We start from the raw sequence: 23,559 nt of genomic DNA, 5'->3' as shown, positions 1-23,559 counted from the left end.
CATGCCAAAACGTAAAAACCATCAATGCTAGGAAGAAACTGCATCAACTAACGAGCAAAATAAGCAGCTAACATCATAAAGACAGGATCAAGTTCACACGTAACAATATTAACCTTAAATGTAAATGGCCTAAATGGTCCAATTAAAAGACACAGACTGGCAAATTGGATAGAGTCAAGACCCATGAATTTGCTGTATCCAGGAGACCCATCTCACGTGCAGAGACACATTTTTTTTTGTTTTTTGAGATGGAGTCTCTGTTGCCCAGGCTGAAGTGCAGTGGTGCAACCTCTGCTCACTGCAAGCTCCGCCTCCCGGGTTCACGCCATTCTTCTGCCTCAGTCTCCCCAGTAGCTGTGACTACAGGCACCTGCCAACATGCCCAGCTAATTTTTTGTATTTTTAGTGGAGACGGGGTTTCACCGTGTTAGTCAGGATGGTTTTGATGTCCAGACCTCGTGATCCACCCACCTCAGCCTCCCAAAATGCTGGGATTACAGGCGTGAGCCACCGCCCCGGCCCGAAGATTATCATTTTTAAAGCATCAGGGACACTTCCTACCTCCTCAGGTTGTTGCACTGTGGCTGCATAATTTAATGTGAAGTGAATACTCAGAATATCAGACCCAAAAATAAATTAAGACTGAAGTAAAAATAATTTTTGACTTATGCTTGGTTTTCTTTGATCTTAACTATAATAATAACAAGTTCAATAAATAAATGAATTACTTGAAGCAGTGGCTTAAGATACTCATAGAAGATGCCATTTGTTAACAAAGTGACAAAAATTTCCAAAAGTTGTGTAAGTTTGGTGTTTGTAATTGGAGAATTTGTTGACTGGCCTTTTTAGTTTGTCATTTAGTTAGGATTTACTGAGCTGATTAACCAAATTTTACTAATAATTTAGGAATCTTAAGGGAAATTTTGTTACCCAAAGATCTGCTAAAGTAGAAGTATAATAAATTATGTTGAAGGTTACCTTTGGATTTATACTTCATTCAAAAGTCTTTAGTTTCTATGGGTGAGAATCATGTAATTTTGTGTAGTTGATATGGAAGGTTACAAAGGTAATTTAGGCCGGGCACAGTGGCTTATGCCTGTAATCCCATTAGGAGGCTCAGGGATGGATCACTTGAGCTCAGTTTGAGACCAGCCTGGGTAACATGGCAAACTCCTGTCTCTTAAAAAATACAAAAATTAGCAGGTTGTGGTAGTGTGTGCCTGTGGTCCCAGCTCCTAGGGAGACTGAGGTGGGACAATCACCTGAGCCTGGGAAGTTGAGGCTGCAGTGAGCTGTGATTGCACTACTGTACTCCAGCCTGGCGGTTGAAGTGAGACCCTGTCTCAAAAAAAAAAAAAGATAATTTAAAGTAAAATTAAAGAAGGAGGCTTGTAGCATCCTGGTAATATAAACATTTTATTTTGATTATTTTCAAATTTTTAAAAAAGTTAATTGATAGTGACTTTATTTTTTATGAATTGTTTATTTTAAAATACTGGACAAGTATATTTTGTGGGAAGTAGATTGAAGTATATCAGAGGCAAGGATGAGAGGATGAGAACTGCATTTAATGTGTCTGAAGGGTTAAAGCCAGCGTATGTGTTAGAGAAGAGGAAGTAGGAAATAAAGGATGGTTGGAAGACTGGCTGTTGGTGAGACTGGGTGCTTTTGAGAGACTGTGAAAATGGTATTTTCTTAGGAAACACAGGAACCCTTATATCCTGCCCTTGATTAATATTCTTTTCCTCCAATTTCCTGAAGGGAATGTAAGTACAGTTCAGGAATCAGCAAAGCCAGATAACATTTTATTTCTACTGAGACGTTGATTCCAAATGGTAGTGCAGGTTGGACTTGTTGAGCGCCCCCCATTTGCTTAGATTAGCTCCAGTCTGCGTCTCAGACTTGACCTCTCCAGTGAGATGAAAAATCCTTTTCATTTGGGCAGATGGAAGTGGCACCAAAGAGAGTGCCCCCTGCTTGTAGAAAATATGGCCTTTTTTATCCTGAGGCTTTATCAGGTAGGGCGGGAGAAAAGAGAAAGACACGGGGTAGGGGAGAGAGAGAGAAGGAGAGAGAAAGAAAGATGTAAATCTCAATTCTAAGCTACCAGGAAAAAAGAAGCAGAAGAAAGGCCCCATCCTTGTATACTTGATCTTTCAACCCGGCATTGTGATACCACTCATAAAAACTGTAGCCAATAAAATGTCCATAAAATTGACTAACATGACCAGTACTCCTCATTCTAGGAGAGGAGGGAGGTTTGCTATTCTGGGTAGTGTGAAGTGGGGAGATTTGAGGTAAGAGTCCGTTCGTCCCTACTTAGATGTCAACAGTTGGGATAAAATGAATTATAGAGGCTCTTGGGTACCAAACAGGAGTTTAAAGTTATTTTTTCCCCCAATTCTTACTCTGTGTTGAATGTGAAATTTGCCTTTTCATTTTAGGAATTGGAGAATGATGCAGCTTTTCAGCAAGCTGTGAGGACTAGTCATGGCAGAAGACCTCCAGTAAGTGAAAAAACATTTTTTTTAATTGTAGTAAAAAACACATAACATGAAATTTACCAAATTAACCATTTTTACCTGTATATTCCTGTAGTGTTAAAGATTATAACCATAATTAAGTTTAGATGGTAGTGAAACAGATCTTCAGAAGGTTTTCATCTTGTATATCTGAAACTCTGTATCTATTAAACAAAAACTTCCCATTTTCTCCTACTTCCAAAGCCCCTGTAACTGCCATTCTACTTTCTATTTCTATGAATTTGACTAATTTAGATACCTTACATAAGTGGAATCTCAGAGTATTTGTCTTTTTGTGACTGGCTTATTCACTTAGTATAATGTCCTCAAGGTTCATCCATGTTGTAGCATGTGACAGAAGCTCCTTCCTTTTTAAGTCTGAATAGTATTCCATTGTATGTTTATACCACATTTTGTTTATTCATTCATCTGTCAATGAACACTTGTCCATTTTTGTTATTCAGTTGTAGGAGTTCTCTATATATTCTGGATATTAATGTCTTATCAGATATATGATTTGCAAATATTTTCTTACATTTTGTAGATGGCTTTTAACACTGATGTGTCCTTTGATACACCAAAGTTTTTTAGTTTGATATAGTGCCAGTTGTCCATCTTTACTTTTGTTGCTTGTGCTTTTGGTGTCATATTCAAGAGATCATTGCCAAGAATAATGTCATGAAGCTTTTCCCCCATGTTTTCTTCTAGCATTTTTGTAGTTTTAGGTCTTACATTTAGATCTTTAATCCATTTTGTGTTAATTTTTATATATGGTATAAGATAAAGGTCCAACTTCATTCTTTTGCATATTGATATTTAGTTCTCCCAACACTATTTGCTGTGCAGACTGTCCCTTCCCTATTGAATAGTCTTGGCACCATTGTTGAAGATCATTTGACCATATATGTAAAGGTTTGTTTCTGGGCTTTCTATGCTGTTCTATTGGTCTGTTTGTCTGTCTTTATGCCAGTAACCACACTGTTTTGATTACTGTAGCTTTGTAATATGTTTTAAAATCAGGAAATGGGAACCTTCAAACTTTGTTCTTTTTTTTCACAATTGTTTTAGCTACTTGGGGTCCTTTGGTACTCCATATTAATTTTAGGATGAATCTCTATTTCTGTAAAAAAAAAGTCATTGGGATGATAAGGATTTGGTAAGATTATATTGAATTAACTGGGTAGTATGGACATCTTAACAATATTAAGTCTTTCAGTCTATGAACCCATGAACACAGGATGCCTTTCCATTTGTTTATGTTTTCTTTAATTCATCAATGTTTTGTAGTTTTCAGTGTATCTAGTAAGTGAATTTTAAAGTATTTGAGATCAAAGGATTTCTTATGTTATTGAAAATGTAAACATTATTTTTATTAGGCATCAGAATATTGTTTACCTAAAACATTCATTGTTTTAAAATATTTGCTTTTCTAATTTTTAAAGTAGCATAAATATTGATCCCTCAAAACATTGGGGCTTAATTTACCCTTCCTTGTATTAATATTAATTAATTAGTATTAATATTAATTAATACTCTATGAATTAATTTTCTACCAGTACATGAATTGCTAGAGTAGTTTTTTTCAGTATTAGTATTAAGGTTTTTGTATATGTCATACAAAGCATAGACATCTGCCTTTCACAGTGCATGAAATCTGCCAAGCTTTGTTTGTAGTTGAAAATAAACAAGGTTGACACTGAATAGTGAAGCAGAAAAAGTTATATCCCTAATGTTCTATGTCTAATATTCCTTTATTGAATGCTGCTTCTCCCTATCCATCTAATACTATATAGCAGTGGCTTTCAGCTGGGGGCACTTGTGCCCCCCCCCACCAGGGACATTTGGCAATGCTTGGAGAGATATTTTAGGTTGTCACAACTTGAGTGGGTGCTACTGGCACCTAGTGGGTAGCAGCCAGAGATGCTGCTAACCATTCTACAATGCATAGGCCAGCCCCTAGTAATAAAGAAATATCCAGCCCAAACTCCTCTACTTTAGATGAAGTGTCCTTCTGCTATTATCTTCCCTCACTTTGTCATGTTCTCCTTTCCTCCCTGTCCTACGTACTTATTTAGCAAAAATAAATCATTGTGAATAGCTTGCCCATCTCATATAGGGTAAATGCATTTAGTGTGGTTCCTTGCAATAAGTTTGGCTAAACCACTGCACAGGTAGAGGACACAGTCAGTCCCCCATAAGACCACTCCCACTTCTGACACCAACTGGAAGTTCATGGTTCCCAGAACCATCCTCAGGCTTGATAATTCTCTGGAAAGACTCAAAGAACTCACTGAAATCTCCTATACTTACAGTTTAATCATGGGAAGGATACAAATTAAAATCCACCAAGGGAAGAGATGCATAGAGCAGGGCCTAGGAGTGGTCCAAACAGAGAGCTTCTGATTATCCTCTCCCTGTGGAGCAAGACATGGCAGTGCCTTTTCCTAACCACAGTGTGACAGTACTTGAAGAGTATTGCCAACCAGGGAATCCTACCCTAGACTTTGGCGTTCAGAGTTTTTACTAAGGCTTGATCACATACCGCCCACCAGGCCAACCTTTAGTCTCTAGCCCCGGAGGTTCGGGTTAATAACTCCAGAAGCTGATGTGTCCCAAAGCTCCCATTGTGAATCACATTGATAGACTGACCAGTGGCCAAAGCCAGGGCAAACAAAGACACTCCTGTCAGGCAGAGCATTTCAGGGGTGTAGAAATCATCTCTTAGGAGCCAACAAAAAAGGCCACACCTCTCTTTGAGTAAAGTTAATTCTTCACTACACATTCTAAAACCCATATTTTTTTTATTTAATTTTTTTACAACCCATATTTTAATTTTGAAGTTACCTTCATTATGGGAAGAAAAACCATAGGCTCTGAGTCCTTCCACTAGGCTAGTGATTAGACTGTAAGCTTTTCAAAGAGGCAGATTATCTTATTCATCGTTCTTTTCCTTGTCTGCTTAAGTGTTCCATACATCTTTATTGACTAACTTAGTAAATTAGTGAACTTTGTCTTCAATTAAGTGATTTCAGGGATCACATAGCAGGTGATAATTTTGCCAGGTGGCCCTTCCAAAGATCTTTAGAAATGACTTTGGAGATTCTTATTTTATAGACGAGGAAACTGAAGCCTAGAAAAGCCAAGGTCTCACAGCTGTCTGTAACTGGGATAGAGTGTGGGTCATTTGATCTTCTGTTGAATGATACTTTCTTTTTTTTTTTTTTTTTTTTTTTTGAGACGGAGTCTTGCTCTGTCACCCAGGCTGGAGTGCAGTGGCCAGAGCTCAGCTCATTGCAAGCTCCGCCTCCCGGGTTTACGCCATTCTCCTGCCTCAGCCTCTGGAGTAGCTGGGACTACAGGCGCCCGCCACCTCGCCCGGCTAGTTTTTTGTATTTTTTTAGTAGAGACGGGGTTTCACTGTGTTAGCCAGGATGATCTCGATCTCCTGACCTCGTGATCCGCCCGTCTCGGCCTCCCAAAGTGCTGGGATTACAGGCTTGAGCCACTGCGCCCAGCCGAATGATATTTTCATCACATCCTACTTACTATATTAAATGGGAAAAAGTTTTATACTTTTCATATGAAAAATCTTACAGGTTCACTAAAGAGGACAAAATTCTAGGTTGCTCCTAAGGAGCTTACAATCCTCAGAAGGAAAATTAAATGGACACACTTAGATATTACAAGGCATGAAGTAATAAGTTATAATAAAAGAGTAAAAATTGCTATGAAATTTCAAAGAGAGGTCATTTACCATTAGTTGGGAAAATCAGAAGAGGTTGCTTAGAAGATAAATTAAGAGTTGATTATTACAGGATATGTAGAACTGAGATTGACCTTGAGATACAGGAGAAAAGGGCATTGCAGGTAAGGGTACAAGGTGAATGAGGGAAGCGAGTGTAGGAGCTGCCCAATGCTGACAACAAAACTCAAAAACGAGATTTAGTCGTTAGGTAGTAGTTAAAAGAATAATGGTCTTCCCCTCAGTTTGTTCTCATGGAAGAAGTTGCGGAGACCCATATGCTTCCTTTTCAGTTTTTTCTAAGACCTGGAGCCAATCTTATCAAGCATGAGTTTAAGCCTTGAAACGTATACAATTAAAATACCTTTCGATGTCTAAAGTTCACCTAACAACTTTATATCTTATCACCTGTAATTCAGGCATTTGTTTTCCTACAGAATTAACATATATGTATGTTTTTTCCCATATTTTGCCTCTAATGACATTATCATTATGATTCAGTTCAAAACATTTTCTAATTTCCATGGGTATTTCTTCTTTGACCTGTAGGTTTTTTAGAAGTGTATTTCTTAATTTCCAAACATATTAAATTTTTCTAGTTATCTCTGTGTTACTGATTTCTAGTTTTATTCTTAGATAGGGAACATAATCTGCATGCTTTCAATGTTTTGAAATTTGCTAATGTCCCAAATGCATTCTTAAAGAATATATGTTCTACAATGGGTCCAGTGTAATATGTCAATTAGGTGAAGTGTGTTAATGGTTTTGTTAAGATGTTCAGTATTTTTATTGATTTTTTGTTTGCCTACTGTAGTCTTTTCTTTTTTTCTTTTTCCTTTCCTTTCCTTCTTTTCTTATCTTTTTTTCCTTTCTTTTCTTTTCTTTCACCAAGTCTTACTCTCTTTCCCAGGCTGGAGTACAGTGGTGTGATCTTGGCTCACTGCAACCTCCACCTCCTGGGTTCAAGCAATTCTCATGCCTCAGCCTCCTGAGTAGCTGAGACTACAGGCGTGAGCCACCATACCTGGCTAATTTTTATATTTTTAGTAAAGACGGGGTTTCACCATGTTCATGTTAGTCAGGCTGGTCTCGAATTCCTGACCTCAGGTGATCCACCCACCTCAGTCTCCCAAAGTGCTGGGATTACGGGTGCGAGCCACTGTGCCTGGCCTACTGGTTCTATTTTTAATGAGAAAGTGTGATCAATTCTTGCACTGTGGTTGTGAGTTTGTATTTTTTTTAGGCTTTTGCTTTATATATGTGGAACAAAGATATTTAGAATTGCTATATTTTCATAGTAACTGAGCCTTTTATTGTTATGAAGTATGCCTCTATCTCTAGTAATGCCTTTTGTCTGTTTGTAAGATACTAATATGTTGTTATAGCTATACAAGCTCTTTGTCTAGCATTTTTATTGTATGTCTTTCCTGTCTTTTTACTTCCAACTTTTCCATATCAATTTATTTAAAATGTAATTCTTATTAGCAGCATGTGATTGGTTTTTGTTTTTTTTAATAGTCTGACGATCTTATTTTAGTTAAGTATTTATTCCACTTATATTTAATGAAGTTACTGATTTACTTTAACATTTGCTATGTTACTATTTGCTTTTGTTTTTTCCTGGCTCTTGTATATTTCATTTTCTCTCCTTATTTGCTTTCTTTTTTGCTTGTTTTTTATTATGCCATTTCCTTTTTCTGTTATCTTAGTAGTTTACATTCTCTGAGTATCCTTTTAGTGCTTCCCTAAATATTATGATACTCATCTTTAACTTTTTAAAGTCTAGTGTAAATTAATAGTTTCACTACTGCCTGGACAGTGCCAGGATTTTACATTATTTTAAATTTTTCAGTTCTAGAATTTCCACATATTCCTTTTTTATAGTTTTTAGTTCATTTTCAGTTGCTGATATTGCTAATATTTTAATTCATTGATCATGTTAAGCATCGTTATATTAAAGTCTATGTCTGATACTTCCATTATATGTATCCACTTCTGAGTTTCTTTCTATTCTTTTGTTTATCTTGGCTTTTGGTTAGGTAGTCTTGCCTCTTATATGTCTGGTTGGTTTTAATTGTGAGACATTATAAATGAAAAATTTTTGAGACACTTTATGGCTCTGTGTCTGCACTACTCAGTATGAGAGACAATAGCCACATGAAACTATTTACATTTAAATTATTTAAAACTAAAATAAATTATTTAAAACTAAAAACTGCTTACATTTCATATGTTCATCAGCCTTGTGTGGCCAATGGGTGTCTTGTCAGAAAGGGCAGATACAGAACTTTTCCATCACTACAGAAAGTTTATTGGATAGAATAGTGTGTTAGAGGATCTTATCTTTCACTGGAGAGAATTTGCTTTTACTTATGGTACTAGCAGCAGTAGGAATCCGGGATCACCTTAATCCAGTCGGGTTTGAGATGATTCTGAATTGGATGTCAGCCCTTATGAGGGTTAGTATACTATTATTTACCTTTTAATCTTAGGGTGTAGCCTTTTGAGATCACAGTCTAAAGCCCAGAGGATTACCAAGGCTGTGTTCTTGGCAGGCCCTCATCTCCAGTGTTTATCCCCTCAGGCTGTGAGTCTCAAAAGCTTTGCCCAGTGTCTCAGATTTGCCACTGGAATTAACAGATGCCTCTAGAAGGAAAGCAGGCCTAAATGTGGACTCACCTCTCTAGCCTTCCCGTCTCTTCTTTATTTTCAGACCTTGTAATTCTTCACTGTCTTGATGGTTCTCTAATATACTCACACTTAAAAAAAAAAATATTTTGACCCTATGTATATTTTTTAATAGTTCTTAGTTAGAAGGTTTTAAAAAACAGTCCATCATAGCCGAAAGTAGAATTCCTCCGTGAGTGATATTTAATAAATATTTCTAACAGTTCTGCCTAACAACTAACATTTTTAGTATACTTTCACTGATGTGCTCCTGTTTGATTCTAACTACAATTTTGTGATCCGTATGCTTTGTTTTCTTTTTTGAAAGATGAGAAAACTGTAGGTTCAAAGAGATTAAATAAAGGTAGCTGTTATAGGGATAGCTGAGATTCAAACTCAAGTTCTCAGACCCCAGATCTTGTGTCTACTGTTTGGCCTAGTGGCTAGCAGTAGTAATTACGCAGTAAAGTGTTTAATTCATGATGGTTGCAAGCATGAAAACAAGTCTTTCTTATTGGCACCTCAGATCATTCAAAAGTCCCCTTTCTCTTTTAAAATTAATTCCAGAATGAGTCTCCTTCTCACGTACTTAAAATACCTGAGCTCCCTAATATTTAAGATAATTTAAAAGAAATCATTCTAAGTATTATAGAAATATTTCTTTATTGTTGAGTCTATATTTTCTATTTCTTTTCCAGTTTTCTATTATATAGCTCAGTCTGAATCCTGTTAACTATGTTCTTTTTCCTCCCCAAGATAACTGCTAAAATATCAAGCACGGCAGTTACTAGACCTATAGCTACTGGATATGGGGTAGGTTTTTGTAAGCTGAAAATATTAAGTTGCTTTTTCTCATACAATAGTTCACTTTAGGCAGTTCTGGATAATTTTATTATATTTTAGGTCATAACCCAGATATATTTTCCATTTTGGATACTTACGAACATTATACAAGTCTAGTTTGATTAATAAATTTGAATATTCTAGTCATTTTGATTTGTAAGTATTGGAAAATATTTTATTACCTTTTTCCATTTGTAAACCCTGTGTTCGTTGACTTCCTTTCATTTTCTACATGATACAACCAAGTCTTATGTATTCCATTCATATATTTTATGTAAAGTTAAATTTTATATAAATGTAATAGTGTGTATAATTGGGAAACATTTATTAATTAACAAATATAAAATTTAAGAGAAGTGTTTCAGAAGTGTATATTTGGGTCTTATATTAGAAGCCTTTGGAGGAAAGATATATCAAACTCTATAAAAGTAATAAACTTTTTAATCTTGCCCAAATTACCTGTAATTTGGATGTTTTAGCTTATATGAAATAACAGAGGAATGAGAAAAATGGAAAAATTAGGTGGAATAGCTTTTCTTAGTCAAAAAAATGTCTTCAGAACCTAGAGGTCCAGGGCACTTGCTTTCATAATGTTCCTTTATATGAGTGAAGAAAGTAGCCTTCTACGTAATATAACCGTGTGTCATATGAAACATGCTCTTATTAGTTAGCCTGAGTGTATATTACTCATAAATTTGATTTTTGGGGGTGTTTCAGAATAAGAGCAAACTTTTTCCATGAAGGGCTAGATATTTTAGGCTTTGCAGATCTTATGGTCTCTGTTGCTGCTATCCAACTCTGCATTTGTATAGCAAAAGCAGCCATAGGCAGTGTGCAAAGGAATGGGGCATTGCTATGTTCCAGTAAAACTTTATTTACAAAGGCTATGTGTTGTAGTTTGCTGCTCCCTGTTTTATAGTTTTACCCTATACCCTCAGGAGGTAAAAGTAATAAATTACGTTTGTTTATTTGCCGATAGAATGAAGAAAACTTCTATAACTTGGTTTAAAAATTTAAGGTAGATATTTTTAGGAATCTTTTTAACTTAACTTTTCTGTTTACTAGTCCAAGACATCTCTGGCATCATCAATAGGAAGACCAATGACAGGGGCTATTCAGGTATCTCTATTTGCATGTTTGTTCATTTTGTGCCTTTTTTGTGACTTGGAATTTACTACCAAAGTTTTTTTACTTTGTTATTTTAAAATGTTAAGATATTACTTACATAGTGACCCAGATTCTTTAAATTGTGGGCTAAAGTCTAGACTGTTGTAAATCTTGGAAGGCAAGGTCTCTTTAGATTTATTTACTCAGGTATCAAATGAATCCCTATTGGGGAGTGGACATAGAACTGATCATTGCTTATATGATGTATTCTGGGGCCCGTTTTTCCTGTGTTACCGTTTACAACAATTTCTGTGGTTTCTCTCATAGGCATGTAAGAGACCAACCAAAAGTAAGAGAGTAGCTGGCTAACAAGCTGATTAACTTTTTTTAGAATTCTAGGCCAGTTAGATCAAAGAATTGAAATTCTAAAGGGGAGAAAGGACAGGATTGATACATGAGGAAGTAGAAGTAAGGAATAAACGTATAGTGATTAAAAATTAGCATTTTAAAAATGGGTCTATATTAAGGTGTGTGTAATGTGCAGAACTGTACATAGGAGATAGATCTTATTTAAGAATGAATGATTCCCATTCTCTTTAAAGGATGGAGTTACTCGACCCATGACAGCAGTGAGAGCAGCTGGTTTTACCAAAACAGCTTTGAGAGGTTTGTTACACTATCTCTACTAATAATCTTTTTTGGATCTTTTAATCTTTTATCATTTTGTGTTATAAATATTAATGCCATTTTAAATAAAATCTAACAATGCCATTGATTATAAGATGCACTGATATTTTAGGTACCATTAAGAAAGGAAAGGGATAATGAAAACCTTCTACACATATCTGTTGGGGTGGTAATTAAACCATGGTGTAATTTGTCAAAATGTATTGACATAATATGTAGAAAGTTAAATGATAATTTAAAATAAAATTATAACAAAAATTAATGTTTAGTATGCCAATAAGGAAAATTAAAAAGCAATACCAGGTTATAAGACGTGTAACTGATAATTTAGAGTTGATAATAGGGATGGATCACTGTGGAAGAGAAAGTAAATGCTGAGAATATCTTATTTTTGTTTTTAAGTTTAATACATGTGTTATTTACATAGGTTTATGTATGTTAAAAATCTTACCAATTTCCCAGTATGTTTATATAGATACAATGTTATCTCTGTTTAATAAATAGGTAATTGAAACCATTTAATAAAGAGGTAAATGAAATAGCTTATGTAGAGTTTTATATTTTCATATTTTTTTCGATTTTGCTGGGTTACAAATAGAATATTAACTCCTCAATTGTGTCTCAGGCTCTGCATTTGACCCCCTTGGTCAGTCAAGGGGCCCTGCTCCCCCTTTGGAAGCCAAGAAAAAAGATAGGTATGTAAGTCCTTATGTTGTTGTTTGTTATGGTTGCTGCATATTTTTAATTTTTATTTTCCAAATACATAATTTTTTTTTTTTTGAGATGATGTCTCACTCTGTTGCCCAGGCTGGAGTTGCAGTGATGCGATCTTGGCTCACTACAACCTTCACCTCCCAGGTTCAAGTGATTCTCCTGCCTCAGCTTCCTGAGTAGCTGGGATTACAGGTGCCCACGACTATGTCCAGATAATTTTTGTATTTTTGGTAGAGATGAGGTTTTGCCATGTTGACCAGGCTGGTCTCAAACTCCCAATCTCAAATGATCTGCCAACCTCAGCCTCCCAAAGTGTTGGCCTTACAGGCGCAAACCCCCGCACCAGCCCAAATACGTAATTCTTAATCTTTAGAAAGTTTGTGTCAGCAGAGTAGTAAACAAAAAACCATCCCTAGTTGCCAGAACTAACAAAATTAAGAATAGCCATATGATTCTGTGCAATTTTATTGTGATATTATTTGACTTGAAGATATGGTCTAATTTTTTATCAGGGCCAGTATTGAGTCTCTTGACAGCCAAATGGGGTTGTAAATGTTATAAGATATGATTATTTTGAGAGGACATTTCAAGGGAAAAAATTAAGAGAACACATATGAAATTACTTTGTCATATTATTGAAAAATTTAATTTTTTATAGAACAAACTTAATTTTGTGCTAGCAGCTAGACAGTAGCCAAAAAGGTATGGTATACATTTAATTATGTACATCTGCTGGTCTCTAAGAACCTTAATGTATACATTTTACAAATAGTAATAAAAGCTAACATTAACTGAGTCTTTGCTGTGTGCCAGGCACCTTTCCAAGTACCTTCCCTATGAAAACAGAGCTATTACTCTCACTAGTTCATAAAGAGGGGAACTGAAGCCCAACTGTCTTAACTTTCTAAAGCTAATAAATGACAAGGCTGAGATTCAAACCCAGTTTTTCTAGTTCCAGCACAGCTCTGGAACTAGAACTGGAATTAATCACTATACTGTTTTGCTTCTATAGAATATATCTTTTTAAGTTGTAATTCTTTTTTTTTGTTGTTTCTTTTTTTTTTAATTTAAATTGTAATTCTTAAACCCAATATTTAGGCTTTTGTGTAAATTACATAATTTCCATTTTTGACTAACAAGGAACCTCTATAGAAAATCACTTTATCTTAATTAATGACAGCATATTTGCTAATAAAAGCATTTTTTATTTCAATATTATGTCATTTATGGTCCTTTCAGCTGCTGATAACAGAAAACATGTTTTTTTTTTTTTTTTTTTTTTAAAAGAGGCCAGGTGTGGTGGCTTACACTTGTAATCCTAGCACTGTGGGAGGCCGAGGCGGGCGGATCACGAGGTCGGGAGATTGAGAATATCCTGGCTAACATGGTGAAACCCCATCTCTAATAAAAATACAAAAAATTAGCCCGGTGCAGTGGCGGGCGCTTGTAGTCCCAGCTACTCAGGAGGCTGAGGCAGGAGAATGGCGTGAACCTGGGAGGCGGAGCTTGCAGTGAGCCGAGATCGCACCCCTGCACTCCAGCCTGGGCGACACAGCAGGACTCCATCTCAATTAAAAAAAAGAAAAAGAAAAAGAAAAGGACACAGCCTGAGCGTGGTGGCTCATGCCTATAATCTCAGTCTTTTGGGAGGCCAAGGTGAGAGGATCACTTGAGCCCAGGAGTTCAAGACTAGCCTGGGCAACATAGCAAGACCCCATCTGTACAAAAAATTAAAAAATTAGCTAGGTATGGTAGCATACACCTGTAGTTCCAGCTACTCAGAAGGCTGAGGTGGGAGGATGGCTTGAGCCCAGGAGGTGGTGACTGCAGTAAGCTGTGATCATACCACTGCATCCCAGCCTGGGCAACAGAGCAAGACCCTGTCTCAAAGAAAGATTTTTTAAGAAGTCGTATACATAATTAACAAGAAAATTTATGATCTTACATAGTAGGAAGTTCTGGGGTGATTAATTTACCTGCTCAGTAACGTCACCCCTGGCTCAGCTTCTCATTGTTCCCTTGGCTTTCCCCAAGCGCCTGCTGATCATTGTGCTGCCAGGAGAGTGTTGAGAGTTCGAAATCTCTGTGTAACTAATGGAGTCTAGAGGCAGAACGTTCCTAGTCTTAGGTCTCTTAAAAAGCCAAGAAGATCTTTCTAGCAGCCCTCTACCTGAAACAGATATGCCTTCATTTCTCAGTATGGAATACATCAAATGCTCGTGGCTGAACCAAACACTTGACAAAGAGAATGCGATTCTCTTGACTTCCTTAGATTCTGCATGCAAAGAAGAGGGGCGGCTGGCGGGCTCTGTGTGGGTAGGTAGCCAACAGTGCCTGAATATATAGATTGCATTTTTTTGCATTTGATAGGGACTGGGTAAGTTACTTTCAGTGTCTTCATAAAGTTCTCTTACAGATTTTTAACTTTAAAATTTTATGTTGATATTTTGAATTTAAGCAATATTTAAGACATACATTAAAGTGTTTCAGACAACTAGAAAATAGAATTCTATATTTCCTGTAACCTTCATAAGACTACCATCTATTATGCGTATTGCTCAGTTGGAACAGATCTTTCTAAACTAATAAACTTGGTAGTCTTAGTCCCAGGTTTACCCAAAGAATATAATTTTATAGAGAAAGTTATGCTGTTCAGTTTATTCCTGTATACGTTTATAAAGTCCATTTGTAGAGAATTAAGAGAACTACTGTCTCTTCTGATATAGCCGTAGTAAAATTTTATTTAGGCGTTGATGTGTATTCAGAGTATTGTCGTATTTTGCCGAAAGAAAGTGGTAGCAAAACAACATTAATGTTATTTTGAAAGGTAACCGATTTGGGAATACTTGATTTGCTATTAATAGAGCCAGGATTTTTACGCTTCTTCACCTCATTAGAAACTTTCTCTATGGCCAGGCATGGTGGTGCACGCCTACAGTGTCAACTACTCAGGAGGCTGAGGCAGAAAGATCGCTTAAGCCCAAGAGTTCAAGCCGTAGCACATTATGATTGTGCCTGTGAATAGCCACTGTATTCCAGCCTTGGCAACATAGCAAGAACCTGTCTTTTTATTTTTATTTATTTATTTATTTATGTTTTTGAGACAGAGTCTTGCTCTGTCACCCTGGCTGGAGTATGGAGTGCAGTGGCGCAATATCGCTCACTGCAACCTCTGCCTCCCAGGTTCAAGCAATATTCTCCTGCCTTAGCCTCCCAAGTAGCTGGGATTATAGGTGCCTGCCACAACACCCGGCTAATTTTTGTGTTTTTTAGTAGAGAAAGGGTTTCACCATGTTGGCCAGGCTGGTGTCAAACTCCTGACCTCAAGTGATCCACCCGCCTCAGCCTCCCAAAGTGCTGGGATTACAGGCAGGAGCTGCCACGCCCAGCCATGTTACCTATCTTGACTGTTGTTATTATTTTACTGTTATGAATAATTACATGGTGTAGTTGTTAAAAACAGTACAACATTTGCTCTTTAATACCATGTATACATTTGTCTTATGTATAACCTATTCTTAAAGTTTAAATGCACGGCCGGGCGCGGTGGCTCAAGCCTGTAATCCCAGCACTTTGGGAGGCCGAGACGGGCGGATCACGAGGTCAGGAGATCGAGACCATCCTGGCTAACACGGTGAAACCCTGTCTCTACTAAAAATACAAAAACTAGCCGGGCGAGGTGGCGGGCGCCTGTAGTCCCAGCTACTCGGGAGGCTGAGGCAGGAGAATGGCGTAAACCCGGGAGGCGGAGCTTGCAGTGAGCTGAGATCTGGCCACTGCACTCCAGCCCGGGCGACAGAGCGAGACTCCGTCTCAAAAAAAAATAATTTGCTAGGCATAGTGGCTTGTGCCTGTAGTCCTAGCTCCTAGGGAGGCTGGGGTGGGTGGGAGGATCACTTGAGCCCAGGAGCATGAGGCNAAACCCCCCCCTAAAAAAAAAAAAAAAAAAAAGTTTAAATGCACATCATTCAATGTTGAAAGTAAATTAGGCTGGTGTCGTGGCTCAAACCTGTAATCCCAGCACTTTGGGAGGCTGAGGAGGGAGGATTGCTTGAGGCCTGGAGTTTAAGACCAGCCTCTTTGGACAAGATGAGGAGACTCTGTCTCTACAAAAAACAAAAACAAAATTATTCATGTATGCTGGCATGCACCTGTAGTCCTAGCTACTTGAGAGGCTGAGGTGGGAGGAGATCACCTGAGCCCAGGAGTCAAGACTTCAGGCTGCAGTGTGCTATGATTGTGCCACTGCACTCCAGCCTGGGCAACCAAGTGAGACCTTGTCTGTAAAATAAAATAAAATAAATTTTAGTATAGATTGTTAGAGGTTGAATGATTTAAATTATACCTGCTTTTGTCTTTAATAGCCCAGAAGAAAAAATAAAGCAATTAGAGAAGGAAGTAAATGAGTTGGTAGAAGAAAGCTGTACTGCCAGTAGTTGTGGAGACTTAAAATTGGTAAGTTCATAAACAAGATTCAAGATTATGAAGCATTTATAGATGTATGTCTGCTTTTATACATACACCATATGTACAGACAAATATTTTTGTTTGCCATTGACTGGTCTTAGGATAAGAAGCAATTATTTTGAGAACCAGGAATTGTAACTCAGTTTCATGAATTTGAATGTCAAAATAATTGGCTGATTTTGTTATTTTTGACATTGATCTTTTCAGTAGGGAAAAAAATTCTAATGTGTTGGTACACTTAACTCGGCAGCCAGGTGGACTATTGGATTAGACAGCAATGTGCTGCTGAAAGGTGTAGCCCAGAAGCCACCCACAGTACCAGGGGCTGTTTTCTTCTTGAAGCCTCACTACTATTGAATATTTTTTCCTAAGTAAACTAAAAAATTATAGTTTGCTTTTGGGAATCCAACATTGCTTTTAAATATCAATCTTTTCTTTTAATTTGCTTTGTTCATATTACTTTGATTGTCATATCATATAATTTCCTTTAGTTATTGGATTAATGAATACCATTAGAAAGAAATGTTCACTTTAAAAGCTACTTTTATTACTCATAGAACTGGTGCTTTTTTTTTGTCATTCTGGAAAAAAAAAAAAAGGCCCTTTCCAAGGGAAGTTTCTGGTGAGAGCACAGAGGGGTGTCCTGAGGAATCTGAGGATAGAAAATGAATTCATCCAGCCTTTATGTAGATATTTCTCAAATGCATAAAAGTGATGAACACTCAAAGGAAGTTACGAGGTGTACATCTGATTTCAGGCCTTAGAAAAAGCAAAAGATGCGGGAAGAAAAGAGAGAGTCCTGGTGAGACAGCGAGAACAAGTTACAACTCCAGAAAATATCAATTTGGATTTAACTTACTCAGTAGGTATTGAAATATAACACAATTTTTAAATAAAATTTTGACTACGGTTAATGGGTTCCAGAGTCTTTTTTCTTTTATTTTTGAAATCTTACTGGTCTTCAGGTGCTCAGAATTAGATTAATAATAATCTTTACTTCATGAAACACTCTTTGTTTTGTGCAAAGAGCTCTTTTATTTATTTAACTAGTTATTTTGGGCTGGGTGCAGTGGCTCACACCTGTAATCCTAACACTTTGGGAGGTGAAGGTGGGAGAATTACTTGAGCTCAGAAGTTTGCGACCAGCCTGGGCAACAGAGTGAGACCTTGTCTCTGCTTATTAAAAAATATGTATATATTTTGATAACTTAGTAAGTACCTGTAAACCTACCATCCAGTGGCTCTGTTTGAAGAGCACTAATTTTTTTGCTCTATCAAGGTGGTTATTTTGATGAGATTGTAATGTAGACTTTTCGGTCAGTGATTTTCAAGAACTTCAAACTAGGCATATAAGATAATGTTCTATGAGGGTAGTGGGGAAAAAAAATCTAATGCCTCTAATTTCTAGCAACATTTATTTAATTCTGAAGAGACATCTTCTTAATGTTTGCACTTCTGTTTGAAAGGGCGTATTTTCAGTGGGTAAAGTTTTCGTATACTAAACACATAGGAAAAAAGGGCGTTTGAAATTTTGAAATATTAGATGCTTATTGTTTATAGCTGATATTCTTAAGATTCCAGGAAATCTTTCAGAGATAATTTATGATAATCATTTTTTACCTTTAGGAACATAATTTACTGTAAGTTAATTACTTAAATTGTAATTTAGTATATAGAGCTTACTATACAAATTCTTCTGATAGACTTTAAGGTTTAAGGTATTTCCACATGTTTATATTTACAAAGAGAATTTAATTTAGTTCACGATCTTGCTTATTTCTTTGATCACCAGCAGCATTAATGATACATATTTATTTTTTATAGGTCTTCCAGAGATTAATAGATGGCAAATACTACTAAATTAAATAGAATACATAGAAAGTTAAGGTGAAATTTAGAGGACAGCTCTTCCTTTCTTAGTGTTCATTTGTAATGCAAGATAATTCTTTTGTTTACTTAATTTCATAATTGGCTGAGTATTTTGATATAAGTAGCTAACTTTGTTATACAATTTTAATCTCTAGAAAGATTATAGGTGAAAGGGGCCTAAAGTGGTCCTTATGTGTCTTTTCTATAATATTTTCTTCCTTAGGTTCTTTTCAATTTGGCCAGTCAGTATTCAGTTAATGAAATGTATGCCGAAGCACTTAACACATATCAAGTTATAGTGAAAAATAAGATGTTTAGCAATGCAGGTAGGTGTACATAATCAGTTTTTCCAGTAGATGTAATTATTTCATAGCATTAATTTATGTCTCCTCATATGCTTCCTTAAAATGAAATGATCTATGCTCTCAACAAATCAGTATTTATGATAGGGGTATCCTGCTTAAACATGCTATTTGTATAAAAATCCTTACAGATGAAGAAATATAGTTAGTATGAGGTATACTGCCTAATATTAAACAAACAAATGTACCCTGTTATCACAAGTAGAATGAGCCATGGCATCCTCATAGAATGTGCTTTTCCTTATATAAATTTATCCCCAAGAGATTATAGTTTATATTTAGCATTTATATTGTGTAATTTTTTGATACCAGTATTAATGTTTATCAGAATGTCATTTCCTTTAATATTATTAAAATGTATGTGGCATTCTTGAGTCTAACTTTTAAATGTCTTTAAGTTCCATATTTTCTTAGAAGAATACACAATAATGTAAAGCACAATAATGTAAATCAGTTGTTTTCTAGCCATAGTTTCAGGAATCTATCTGTCTTAAGTTTCATTTCTTCATAGGATATAAGTTTGAAAGGTATAACTGTTTTAAAGTTAGACTTTTAGATAATGTCTGAGACTTCATAACTGAGAAATGCTTCAGAGAATATGAATTAAAAGTCATCTAAAATATCAGAAAGAGTGGAAAATGAGAATATTATGCATTCATTAAATTTTTTTAAATTAGGAATATTGAAAATGAATATGGGAAATATCTATTTAAAGCAAAGAAATTATTCCAAAGCCATTAAATTCTACCGAATGGCATTAGACCAAGTTCCAAGTGTCAATAAGCAAATGAGGTAAGTGTATAACAGTAGATAATAATTGTAAAATATAAGTGTTTTTCTAAAACAAGATAACTCTTCTGACCTGTTTTCAGTGGGTTGAACATTTTGTAGTGTTTGTACGTGAGATTTATATGTGTAGTATTTTGATCTATTCCCTTCTTACTACTTGGTACACATTTTTGTGATGACAAGTTAAAGGTTAAAGCATTGCATGTGATCATATGAAATAAAACTAAGCTAAGTGACCAATAAAGGGGTTAACCCTGAAGGCCATTACTACCCTTATATAACTTACTGCGGACACAAAATCATAAGAGCAGTCCTCCAGAACGTATCAAACATACCAATACAAGGCTAGAAATTAAGCCCCCCTTACATTCTTGCTGTAGCTTCTGAATGAAATAGTGAGAGAAAAGGATTACTTCTCAGTCTTAGAAGAGGGGGAAGCTGGGATATTTTCTATTCTTATGATATTCAGGAGGAGAAACAGCAAGTTCTCTTATGGTCTAGAGATAACTGTGGGGACACAGGAAGTTTCCAGGATATTTACTGATCATAATTTCCCCTAGGCGTGGTACAGTTTCTCTGTGAAAGTTAATTTATTTGCAATACCACGTTTTACGATCATTTGTTTTTGAATTTTACATAATATCTCATTATCATTATTATCTGATTTACAGAACACCATGCCCTTTAAGTACTTTTCTTTTTTTTTTTTTGAGACGGAGTCTTGCTCTGCCACCCAGGCTGGAGTGCAGTGGCCGGATCTCAGCTCACTGCAAGCTCCGCCTCCCGGGTTTACACCATTCTCCTGCCTCAGCCTCCCGAGTAGCTGGGACTACAGGCGCCCGCCTCCTCGCCCGGCTAGTTTTTTGTATTTTTTTAAGTAGAGACAGGGTTTCACCGTATTAGCCAGGATGGTCTCGATCTCCTGACCTCGTGATCCGCCCGTCTCGGCCTCCCAAAGTGCTGGGATTACAGGCTTGAGCCACCGCGCCCGGCCCCTTTAAGTACTTTTAAGCCAGGTGAGACCAGGGATTCGAGCATTTTAGAAAAAAAATAGTATTGAGTAACATATATTAAGTGCTTCATAATCAACAATCAAGACAATGGGTGTTATAATAATTCAGTGGAAGAAATTATTGAGAGCAAGAATGGTCAAGAAAGGCTTTATGACGGCGGCATACTTGATATTGGCTATTTAGGAGGAGAGAAAGGGATAACATCTGAGGAAAAGGCCAGGAAGTAATAGTCTTTATGATCTGATCAGAGAATTATGAATAAACTAATTGAGTTGAAATAGAGGGATTATATTGAAGAGTGTTTAGAAATAAGGTGGGATCACATCCGTTAGAATGGCTCCAATCAAAGAAACAATAACAAGTTTTGGTGAATATTTAGAGAAATTAGAAACCTAATTCACTGGAGATGTCAAATGGTACAGCTACTTCGGAAAATAGGCATTCAGCTAAAAAAGTTAAACACAAATTTACCATGTGACCAGCAATTCTGCTTGTAGGTACATACCCAAGAGAAATGAAAATATAGATTGTCACAAAGGCTTTTACACAAACGTTCGTAACAAAATTATTCATAACAGCCAAAAAGTAGAAACAAGACAAATGTCTACCGAGTAGGTAATGTATAAATAAAATACGCTGTGTATTCATACTATGAAATGCTGTTTGACAAAAAAAGGAGTGAAGTACTGATACATGCTACAAAATGGAAGAATCTCAAAAAATTATGCCAAGTGAAAGAAGCAAGACAAAATATCACAAATTGTATGACTCCATTTATATACAATGTCTAGAAGAGACAGAGAGACAGAAAATAGACTAATGGGCCGGGCACGGTGCCTCATGCCTATAATCCCAGCACTTTGGGAAGCCGAGGTGAGCGAATCACCTGAGGTGGGGAGTTCCAGACCGGCCTGACCAATATGATGAAACCCCTCTCTACTAAAAATACAAAAATTAGCTGTGCGTGGTGGCATGTGCCTGTAATCCCAGCTACTCAGGAGGCTGAGGCAGGAGAATTGCTTGAACCCAGGATTTGGAGGTTTCAGTGAGCAGAGATCATGCCACTGCATTCCAACCTGAGTGACACAGGGAGACCCTGTCTTAAAAAAAAAAAAAATACGAATGGTTACCTAGGGCTGGGGATAAGAATGGGGAATGACTGTTAATGGGCACAGGTTTTATTTTTAGGGTAATAGAAACAAATTGAAATAGAGATGTGGTTATAGTTCCACAACTATATAAATACAGCAATAATTATTGAATCATATACTTAAAATGAGTGAACTTTATGGTATGTATATAAAGCTTTTATCAGTAATGCTTTAACAAAACAAAAAAGAAGTAAAGTGGGAGAGGAAAAAAGAAAGCTCTTTGTGGAATGACTTGAATGCCATACTAAAGAGTTAAAATATTAAAGGTAATCCATGTCTTTTCTTTTAGGATTAAAATAATGCAGAACATTGGAGTTACATTTATTCAGGCTGGTCAGTATTCGGATGCTATTAATTCATATGAGCACATAATGAGCATGGCACCAAATCTGAAGGCAGGCTACAACCTCACTATCTGTTATTTTGCTGTTGGAGACCGAGAAAAAATGAAGAAAGCATTCCAAAAGTTGATTGCTGTTCCATTAGAAATTGATGAAGATAAATATATTTCACCAAGCGTGAGTAGGAAAAAGACATTTCTGTAGCCACTTTCCAGTTATCTGTGCTTTTCTGTTTTCAGAATGAGAAAGCTGGAATAGATGACTTCTTGGGTTTCTCCCAGGCCTGTACCAATGCGTTTTATTATTGATGTGTTTCATGTGTTATTTAAATTGGGTTGAGAATGAGACTCTATTGAAATGGGGTAGAGATTATGGTTAAAACAGACTGCACAATTTTAGTTAAAAAAATCATTAAAAAAGAAGATTCCATGTCATGCATTAAGCATATCTTTTTTTTTTTTTTTTTTTTTTCCGAGACAGAGAGCCTGCCTTCCAGGCTGGAGTGCAGTGGGGCCATCTCAGTTCACTGCAATCTCTGCCTCCCAGGCTCCGGCAATTCTCATGCCTCAGCCTCCTGAGTAGCTGGGATTACAGGTATGTGCCACCATGCCTGGCTAAGTTTTTTATTTTTAGTAGAGAAGGGGTTTTGCCATGTTGCCCAGGCTGGTCTAGAACTCCTGGCTTCATGTGATCCACCTGCCTCCACTTCCCAAAGTGCTGGGATTACAGGTGTGAGGCCGGCCAAGGGTAATATCTTGACCAAGAAACCTCCAAATCCTTATTTCACCTATTAAGAGCCATTCTGGAGTAGAGGGAACCTCAACCATGTACTAAATATATCAAGAGTGAAAGCTGGTCGTGGTGGCTCACGCCTGTAATCCCAGCACTTTAGGAGGCTGAGGTGGACAGATTGTGAGATCAGTAGTTCGAGACCAGCCTGACCAACATGGTGAAACCCTGTCTCTAGTGAAAATATAAAAATTAGCTGGATGCGGTGGCGGGAGCCTGTAATCTCAGCTACTTGGGAGGCTGAGGCAGAAGAATTGCTTGAACTTGTGAGGTGGAGGTTGCAGTGAGCCGAGATTGTGCCACTATACTCCAGCCTGGGTGACAAGAGCAAAACTCCATCTCAAAAAAAAAAAAGATGATAAGGGTAGTGTGGCAAGTGGCTAAAGAGTATAGGCTCTGAAGCCAGATGCCTTGGCTCTACTACTCTTACTCTCCCTGTGCCTCAGTTCTTCTATATATGTAATAGGACTAACTATTTTTTTTTTTTTTTTTTTTT

General features: G+C 36.7%; 1 protein-coding gene across 1 annotated transcript in view; it reads left to right on the top strand.

Annotated features, from left to right (window-relative positions):
- IFT88 (intraflagellar transport 88) overlaps window positions 1–23,559 on the top strand; it is a 130,135-nt gene that overhangs the window by 11,515 nt on the left and 95,061 nt on the right. The window contains 10 exon segments of the mRNA XM_017859227.1: window positions 2,445–2,507; window positions 9,688–9,744; window positions 10,840–10,893; window positions 11,484–11,547; window positions 12,194–12,263; window positions 16,647–16,737; window positions 17,507–17,611; window positions 18,842–18,944; window positions 19,658–19,772; window positions 22,223–22,451. Of these exon segments, the coding sequence (XP_017714716.1) occupies window positions 2,445–2,507; window positions 9,688–9,744; window positions 10,840–10,893; window positions 11,484–11,547; window positions 12,194–12,263; window positions 16,647–16,737; window positions 17,507–17,611; window positions 18,842–18,944; window positions 19,658–19,772; window positions 22,223–22,451 (951 nt within the window).

Source organism: Rhinopithecus bieti, unplaced genomic scaffold, assembly GCF_001698545.2.
Source record: "Rhinopithecus bieti isolate Rb0 unplaced genomic scaffold, ASM169854v2 scaffold_3057, whole genome shotgun sequence".
Taxonomy (NCBI): Eukaryota; Metazoa; Chordata; class Mammalia; order Primates; family Cercopithecidae; genus Rhinopithecus; species Rhinopithecus bieti.
Note: the sequence above shows the minus strand (reverse complement) of the source record. Positions and strands in the feature narration are given on the sequence as shown.